Source organism: Octopus bimaculoides, chromosome 1 (genome assembly GCF_001194135.2).
Source record: "Octopus bimaculoides isolate UCB-OBI-ISO-001 chromosome 1, ASM119413v2, whole genome shotgun sequence".
In the NCBI taxonomy this organism is placed as follows: domain Eukaryota; kingdom Metazoa; phylum Mollusca; class Cephalopoda; order Octopoda; family Octopodidae; genus Octopus; species Octopus bimaculoides.
The window spans coordinates 172,530,363-172,540,354 of record NC_068981.1 but is presented as its reverse complement, the minus strand read 5'-3'; the positions used below and the strand labels follow the sequence as shown (position 1 = coordinate 172,540,354).

The following is a 9,992-nucleotide window of genomic DNA, read 5'->3' as shown; positions in this document are numbered from 1 at the left end:
ATATATATATATATATATATATATATATATATATATATATATATATACACATACATACATACATACATATGTAGTCTTGATATATATTTTTTTTAGAAATATATTTCACTTTCATTGTGGTTTTAAATTTAGATTTTTGATTAGACTAATTTCTCTGTTTAGTTATTAGGAATACTCTATATAAAAACACTATATTTGCAAAATCTAATTCATAACAGAATGATACAGTATTAAATGTATGTATATTGTTTTTGATTTTGAATTATCCATTGTTATTAGATGTTCACTTATTTAACAGATTGTATATTTATAAATTTGTTTGAAATAAGATATTTATTTTAAAACTGACATGAAATGTTTTTCAGATATTCTCTTTGGACTCTCCTGATACATTCCAAGTATACTACAATGCTTCAAGATTGCAAGGAAGCATTCCTAATTTAGAGAGATGTGCAGAACAAATTGCAACTCTCTGTGCCACACTTGGTGAATATCCTTCTGTTCGATATCGATCGTAAGTTAAATTCGTTTATAACAATTTGATTGTCCCTTTGGGAAGTGAAAGTAATATTATATGTTAAAGCAAACAAGAAATGTTTCTAGTAACCAGAACACTTTTTGTGCATTAAAAATATATTTTTTTAATGCTGTCTTAATTTTAAAATTCAAATTGCATTTTAATCTTCTTTCTTAGGGACTATGACAAGAATGCTGAGTTTGCTCAAATGGTTCAACAAAAACTAGATGCCTACAGAGCTGATGATCCAACAATGGGAGAAGTATTAAACTTTAAAATTCATATATTTGGTTTAAATATAATCCTGTTGAATTTATGTATTTCTAACATTTAGAGAATCATGTGTTGAAGACACAAAAGGAACTCATTTTATTGTTTCTGAAGGCTCTTGTCTACTCAGAAAATTGTCTGATTTCAAAAGGATAAGTTTTTCTTCAGATAAAGAGATATTAAAATCGATTCCATGTACAGATAGTTTTTCAAGACTAAGTTCTTATATTATGTGTAAATGATGAAAAGAAACATGCAATTGTTTGAAGAAGACATGCTCTCCTGGTTGTCTTGGAAAACTGACCAAACACTTTATGCTTTTCATTTTTAAAGCTTGTCTGAAAGTATATGTTTACACTTCTAAGTGAAATTTCAAAGTCACTATAACTTGACTGCTGATCATAGATTATGAAAGGGACAAGAACTTCCTCACAAGAAATTATTAGGTGAACTGTGACAAGTAACATACAGATTTTGAAATTAGAGTAAACGACAGTTTTCACAAAGAAATTAGTGATGCTGAAAGCATCAAAATAGTTTGGAGAAATGCTAGTCATAATCATTTGTCACAAGAATAAGTTACTTGTGAGGACTAATGTAACTACAATTGTTCATTGGTGCCACTCTATGAAAGGGAAATGTTTGCAAACTTAACGCTAATGAACCAAGTAATAAAGGTGGTAGAAAGTCCTATTCACACTAGTATTATCATTGTCATCAGCAGCATTTTACATTCCCTTGCTATGCTTGTGTGTGTTGGATAAGTCATAAAGAGTTAGAATAAACAAAGTACAGTTTAAAATCATTGAAAGATATTTATTCAGAGAAGTCTACAAGAAATGTATTTGACTTGGATAAAAATGTGTACTATATTTGTTGATCTGAAATATTTTAACAAACCATTACGCTACTGTATTTATATGTGTGATAAAGCAGGGTATGAAAAATAATTTGTTAGCTCTTTAGGGTTGTCTGTTTGCGTTCTTTATTTAGACAGTACAGAATCATTCTAGATGCTACTAAATAGTACAGTCAGTATATGCACAAGTAAATTAGGATCTCATGGACACTGATGAACAACCAAAATTTTTCATATGTATAAATTTGTTCCAATGCACAAGGTTGGAGTTGCTTAACCTAAACATATACATTAAAGTAGGTGTGATACATACGTTCTGCTCTGTTCACTGAAGCAAATAAAGTTAACGGTACTTTGCACTGTATAACTTTTGTTTGTATAATTGTTAAAGATGAAATCTAGACAAAATAGTTTACTGTTACAATTGTTTGAAATGATATGTTGAGTGTTTTTCTGGTAGTTGGAATGTTTTCATTTGGTAGTATTTGTTTCTTAGATCATTGACAAAAGGTGTTCATGTTTATACATTTTTTTTTGTCATGTTTGTATGTTATGTGTTTATGAAAATTACATTTGAGGTTTTTTGTTTGTTTTTTTTTCCCCCGAATATAGGGTCCACAAAAGGATCGGTCTCAGCTGTTGATATTAGATAGAGGTTTTGATCCTATTTCGCCTCTTCTTCATGAATTAACTTTCCAAGCTATGGCGTATGACCTTCTTCCTATTGAAAATGATGTTTACAAGTAAGTTCTAAGTGTTTTTATTATGTCTAGTTCGTTAGCATTAAACATATTTAATGCAGTAAGCATAAAAAATCTTAGTATAAACAATAAGGCATCAAGAAAAAAAAAATAGTTAATATTTTAATCATTTCAGGAAATATGGGAGACAACTCTGGACCTGTTTCAGTCTTATTAATTCTGCCAAAGTTAGTGATGGGACAATCACTCAGTAGATATCCGTTATTATAATGAGTAGGTTTGAAAGATTAGCAGATATGTAAGAGATGCTATCCTCCACACCCATATAGAAAAACGATATTTAATATTAATATATTTTATGCAGTGTATATTAAAAGTCCAGTTAGAAATAATTATGCAATGAGGAAAAGGTGACATTAGCTCCTCATTGTTGACTGTATTTTAAACTATTTTATTTCATAATTTCACTTAATCCATTCATGACTACTTTTCAAATAAAATACTCTGCTTATGTGCTTCAGTTAACCTTGAAAATAATCTAGAATTTAGAGGGATTATTTAAGCTGGTGTTAGGAACATAACAAAAGATTCTTACATAAAATTATGATGGAGGGTTTTAATTCACATCAGACAAGAGTTTTTGCAACATTGACCCAAATGCAGTAAAGCCAGAATATTATTAAAATGACTAACTTACCCTGCCAAATGTTGAGAATTAACTTAAATTGGAATAAGGAACTCTGCAAATCTTGGGTTATAAATATGGTTATCATTTGTGTGGAAACTTCTCGTGTTTGATTCTACTGGTTTAAGTGCAAGGAAGGTGGCTAAGTCAAATGCAGTGTTAATTTAGTGAGTACTGGATCATTCTATTTAATAATTATACACAACTAAAAATATGAACATTTTGATTTAGTAATTTAAAGAAAATAATTGAATACTTCACTTTTGAAAGTGTCTAGTCATAAGAATATAAACCAATTAACATCTATTTCATTATCATCACCAGCCGAATTTTTCTTTGTATGTTTCTGCTTCAGTTATCATTAACCACCAGTGTGTTGTTCAGTACATCCCTTAGATTTATTTGTCATTCGCATCTCATTTCTTTTCAGTCATTGCAGGTCCCCTACTTTCCTGCCCTGGTTTGAGTGCCAAACACCATAACACTTATGGATATCAGCAAGATAGCAGATGGAATTATACATGATTCATTTAAGTCTTTGCTGCAATAGTTTCAAATCTACTCTTAACTTGAGGTTAACATTCACAGTGAGGTCTCAGAGAAGTTATGGGTTTGTTCTGTTTTCATCGGTGGCATACTTATATAAAAAAAATGCATCTTTGTTACAATTGTTAAAATAAGACGGTGTTCTTAAATTCTCCAAATGTAGTTAATGTGTTCTCACTAGCTCCATGATACTCATGAAATTACTTGGATAACAGAATTTCACTTTATAATAATTTATCTTTAAAACAGAGATATTACTCATGAGTTAGTCTACATTTAGCATTTAAAATCTGGGCATGCTTTCTGCTAAAAATTCCAATTAACTTTAGTGCACTCATTGACTGATAGATTGCACTACTTGCATCTATTCCTTTACAACTTAGAAATCCAACTTCATCTTGTTTGCTGCACAACTTTATTAATTCCAATTATTTATCTTTGTATAATTTAACGGTATTACTAGAGTATTCTGTATCCCTAGTAAGATAGATATATAAAACATGAGAATCAAGATAAATATAGAAGCCTTGAGATCTTGAACATTCAGTTTCTAAATTTTTGCTAATTATGAGGAAGTAATAATCTTTGGTGTCATAGCAGCATTTCTTTAAATCTTCTATGGTCTACCTTTTTCTCTTAGTGCTTTTCAGTACCATATCATTTTTACATTTTAACCCAGTAGATCTTAGCAGTTTGCATTACATGCATCTCCTAATGGTTTTGGTGTGGAGGTATAGTTTCAATTCATTTGTGTTCAACTTCATTTGTTAACCTCGTACATCTTACAGTCCATATTTATTCCTTGCACTTGTTGCAAAAACTGCTTTTATTACCCTTTTTTTTTTTTTTTGATTAACCTATGTTATCATATTTTTTGAATGTACTTGATATAACCTGCTGTCAAAGAAGTTCATTATCACCACCAGTGCTAGCAGTTCTCTAAATTTTCACACTCTGCATCATTCTAGTCCCTATGTTATTACTAACTTCATTTCCAATACTAATTGTCACCCTACTAACAATTTGGATAAAATTTCTAGTGAGCTATCATAACTGCACATGGGTACTCTGTTATACTTGAGGTACAGTATTAACCATGTTCTCCGTTTTCTTTCTGTTTTTTTCAATCACCCCACTGCTGCTCTCCATCATCAACTGCTTACTTACCTGCTATCACTCTCAATGTCCTCACATATCTACTGTAATCCCTGCCCTTCTCCTATATTTCTCTCCTTCATTTGCTAGTTTCCTCATCTATTCGCACCACCCCCAATGTCCCTGTTTCAAACCCAGGCTACATCTGTTCCAATAACCAGCAGTGACTTGGTCAGTGAATCCTTTGTGATTTGACAGTTGACGGCAAGATGAACTGCTATGGATCACACTCTCCTAAAGTGTGTATGCGTGTGACTGGGGACCACATGTGAACTTGTATTCCCATTGAAACTCTAAACACGAACAGTACACCTCAACAGTGAACGATGACTATAGCTATGATGTTTGTGCTATCTGATGCAGTTGCTCTTTCAGTGGGGCATTTGTCCATTGGATGTGGTTGGCAGTCATGAGGGACATGACGAACTCATTAGTCAGAGCTAGCACAGCCCACCTCAAATGAATGCTGCCACAAGTATAAGTTGTATTGGTGCTGGTGTCATGTAAAAAGTACTGGTGATGGTGCTACATAAAAAGCATTGGTGGTGGTGCCATATAAATAGCACCCAGTACACTCTGTAAAATGGTTTACATTAGGTAGGACATCCAGCTATTGAAACTATGTCAAAACTGACTATGGAACCTGGTGTGGCTCCTGGCCTTGCCAATTCCTGTCACCATCCAACTCGTGCCATGGATGCTAAATGATGACGATGATGAATTCACTATTGATTTTGATTTTACTTCTAACATGTGGTCTGAAAAAGTATTCATCACATCTAGATATTTTTTCATTGCCTACCAGGTGATTGGGTTTGGAATTCTGGCAGAGGCCTTTTAGTTGACAAATGTTAAACAGTTGTTTCTTCTTAAAGAATTTCTCTTGAAGTTGTACCTCAAGATATACAACCTCAAGTCCTGGTATTTATCCTAAGTGTAGTTTACAGAAGCCATAGCTATTTTATTCTAACTCTGCTAACTCTTTCTATCACCTTCATTGTATTTTTAAAGAACTTTTTCAGTTTTCCTCAAGAGGGTATATCTTTTATACCTATCACTTATGGTACTTATATAGCTATCACTTATGGTACTGTTACGCCAATCCTTTCAGGATTTCAATATATTCTAATCCTGTACAATCCTGTAACACCTATTCATCTTGATTCTCTTAGCATTTTAAATATTATATTTATTTTTATTCTGTATCCAATGGGCCAATCACTGATTCAATGCATTTCTGGTAGTTGCAAAGAAAGCATATATTTGTAACTCAGCATAGAATACATATTGCAAGGGACTTTATTTGAGAACCAACAGTTTTTTATTTAAGTTTTAAAGAATTTTTTTAATGATAGTTATACCCTCTGGCAAAAGATGCACACACACACACACATGCATACATCATTATCATGATTTTGTATCTGCTTTACATGCTGGCATGTGTTGAACAGATTATCACAGTCTGGTCATTTTTTATTTTGAGTTACTGTCCTCTGAGATGTGATCCTCAAGAAAGATCACATTTCACTTATACATTGAGAAGATGAGATTAGTTTGAGCATCCTATTACTATTGCTACCTCATGTTTAGCATTATCTTTGCCATGTTTGCACAGGAATGTAGTCTTTTTTTGTACATTTGCTGAATATTTCTAAATCTGTATGTATGTGTATATTACATACATTCATGCATATGTGTGTGTAAAATGATGGGCTTTTGCACAATTTCCAGCAACGACATTCTACCTACAAGGTGTTGGTCAAATGAAGGAAAAGTGGAAGATTCTTGTCCAATATACTGCACAGTGGGAGCAAACCTGAACCCATGTGTAAAATGAGCCTCTTAATAAGTGTACCATGTTTGATTGTAGTTTGTTTTTCCTGATTTCCTACTCTTAATCACTGTCTTTATCATTTCTCACTTATTGAATTTGTGTCTAAATCTTGGTTGTTGCAAGATTTAGACTAGACATAAATTTAAATGACGTATTATATTTTAAGGTTAAATTATTTCTTTTGATGTTCTCTCTAGATATGTAAATATTGGTGGAAATGAAGTACCAGAAAAAGAAGTACTTTTAGATGAAAATGATGACTTGTGGGTTGAAATGCGACACCAACACATTGCAGTTGTCTCTCAGTAAGTTCATTTTTTTGTAATTTATGTACTTCTAGTATTCAGGGTAAGATCTTACTTGTTGATGATAATGACAATATCCTGCTGTGTTTCTCCACATACTCCACAGTCATTTTTGGCAAATGGTCAAAATACTGATATCTTTAAAGTTGGTTGGGTGTGAAGTTGGGTATTTCCAGAGAAGCACTCAACTCAAATACTAGGCTATCAACACTGTCGGGATCCAAGCCAAGGCTGGAATACTTCTTAGTGTAGAAAATCCAAGTTTCAGGACGATCATACCATCATATGGTTTGGCAAGAAGTAAATACTCCACTGAAAAGAAGACAAAGAAAATTCTTTAACACATCTTTAATTAAGGATAAATATATTTTTTCTATAGTTGTAGAATCTGTTGGAGTTTTCAAGTATGATTCTCTTTGTTTGTACAATTTAGCAGAGTGGAGGTCATATCATTTTGGTCAGCGTAACTTTGGGTTTTATTGACCTTGGTTTTCCCACCAGTCATTTTGAATTCTATGGTTGTGTTTTTATATCTACCTTGAGACATTGATAGTTCTTCAGTTTGGAATCCAGGATCATTTACCCAAACAGACCTTGATGTTTGTGGCTGGGAATCTCACTTCTTGTTCAGTGACTGAACAAAGCTTGCTTTGTGGAGGAAAATGCAGCTTTCTTTCTCAAAGACTGACTTGATGTTTGCTGCCGAGAACAACAGAAACTTATCTTTTTCTATAATCTGGTTAAAGATTTTCATGGACTTTTTAATCTATACCAACTTAAATCAATAAATCATGATGATCTGTGAGCTGCCATGTGCTCACATGTTGTGCCATATTCAGCTCACTTCAGTAGATGCACCACCTCCACTTCATTTATTAATACTTGCAAGATGTCTGGTTCTAGTGTCAGCATACTAAAGTTTTTTGCTGATGTCTACTTAAAAAGGAAGAAAAGCCTCTTCAAATCACTAACCATAGTGAACTAGTCAAAATTTCATTCTTTGTCTCTTAGCAGCATTTTGTCCAATTTTTTTCTTCCTTACATTTGAGATCAACTGGCTGCAAGCAAAACTTTTGGGTGCTTTTAACGTAATGTTTTTCACAACTATGACCTGAGACTCAAAACAAAAGTTTGGTGTGTCTTACTGCTGTAGGGCTGAACATATATCTGTACTGCTGTTGGACTTGAATATGTATCAGCATCATTTATGTTGTCTTTAGAGATTTCATCCAGCAAAACTGCAATTAATCCTGATTACCAAATAAGAAGAGATACTGACAAGAACAAAATCCATAGGAATCCAAACCATCATTGAAAAACATCAACTCCAATCATTAGGCCATATTAAATGGATGCTAGACACAAAAATAGCCAAACAGATCTTGTACTTTGAACTTAGAGGTCACAACTGATTTGAAGATATCATCCTATCACAACTTTTCATCAGCATTGAGAAACTTTATTTTGTTGCTATAATGTTCAAGGAAATTTTTTTTATAAATTGTGGTAAGAAATTTAGCAATTAAATGTATGAACTAGTTTGTCAAATGAATTTCAGAACAGATGCAATTTAAAAATGGTTAATGTTGATTAAAAAAAAAGAAAGAAAATATTGAAATTTGATTTATTTATGTTTTGTGGTTTTAACTTAGGTGTGTATTTAGAGTGATTGATTGAATATAAGATTTTCTTTTTCCTTTCTGAATTGATGTAATCTGCTTAATCTTAATAGAAATGTGACAAAGAAACTAAAGCAGTTTGCTGATGCAAAGAGAATGGGTACAGCTGATAAAGCCGGAATTAAAGATTTATCACAGATGTTAAAAAAGATGCCACAATATCAGAAAGAACTTTCCAAATATTCCACACATCTCCACTTAGCTGAAGATTGCATGAAGCAATACCAACAACATGTGGACAAATTGTGTAAAGTTGAACAGGTTTGTCTTTTTAATTTCTTTCAATTTTATGTTCACTTATTCTTTTAAAATTTACTAGCAGGACCTGTGAATATTTCACGGAATTAATGGTAAATCTATTGGGTTATTTCTGAAATCTTTATCCAAAAATCCTGAAAATGTAACCTGTGTTGTATATGTTTCGAAAGATAGTCACTCATCTGCTACTCATTGAAAGGTGAAAGAAATTGGAATGTGGTGATTACTTAATGCACTTTATCTAGTCTTCTTAGACCTCTACAGCAAAGCATCGATTTCATTGTATTTGCTGAAGTATTGATGACAGACTCACAAAGTAGTTGTACAATATTGTACAGGAGTTGATATATTCCAGAGAGTAAATCATATGGAAATGGCATTTATATGCAAAATCAATGATTAATTAGATATTAGCACATTTAATTCAGGGAGCTTTAAAAATCAAATGAAATATATTTATGTGGGAGCAAAAAAAAAAAAAAAACAATGTCGAACTAATTTCAACGGATGGCACCCATGCCAACTTCGTCTCCCTCGTTGGACACAGAAACTCGGCTTGCGAAGACCTGTTGAGGCAAGCGAAAGCAAAATCGTGATGGCACATGTAAGAACATTCGAACGAGATCGTTGCCAGTGCCGCTGGACTGGCTCCTGTGAAGGTGGCACGTAAAAGACACCATTTTGAGCGTGGCCGTTGCCAGTACCACCTGACTGGCCTTTGTGCGGGTGACACGTAAAAGCACCCACTACACTCTCGGAGTGGTTGGCGTTAGGAAGGGCATCCAGCTGTAGAAACTCTGCCAAATCAGATTGGAGCCTGGTGTAGCCACCTGGTTCACCAGTCCCCAGTCAAATCGTCCAATCCATGCTAGCATGGAAAGCAGACGTTAAACAACAATGATGATGATGATGATGATGATCTATACACTTTATATATTTTATGCACAATTTTATAGACTTAACACAGCACTCATAAAATAAATATTCACTCTTATTTTTCCATTTCCCCCATAAACAAAAAAAAAATATCCCATACATATGATACAACCTTTAGTTAAATTGCATATATCTGCCTCTTAAAGGAGCACCAAAATTTCATGGAATTGCACTTATGTGCATGCGTTAAGTAATAGGTGATATAAAAAAACTTAGTTCATAAAAACACTTTTCACTATCCAATCAC

General features: G+C 33.0%; 1 protein-coding gene across 2 annotated transcripts in view; it reads left to right on the top strand.

Annotated features, from left to right (window-relative positions):
• The window catches only part of LOC106874525 (syntaxin-binding protein 1), a 64,542-nt gene that overhangs the window by 24,413 nt on the left and 30,137 nt on the right, over window positions 1-9,992 (top strand). For both annotated transcript variants that reach the window (XM_052972670.1, XM_052972671.1), the window contains exons 6-10: window positions 366-514; window positions 695-779; window positions 2,259-2,389; window positions 6,765-6,872; window positions 8,605-8,812. In XM_052972670.1, the coding sequence (XP_052828630.1) occupies window positions 366-514; window positions 695-779; window positions 2,259-2,389; window positions 6,765-6,872; window positions 8,605-8,812 (681 nt within the window). The remainder of the gene's footprint in view (window positions 1-365; window positions 515-694; window positions 780-2,258; window positions 2,390-6,764; window positions 6,873-8,604; window positions 8,813-9,992) is intronic.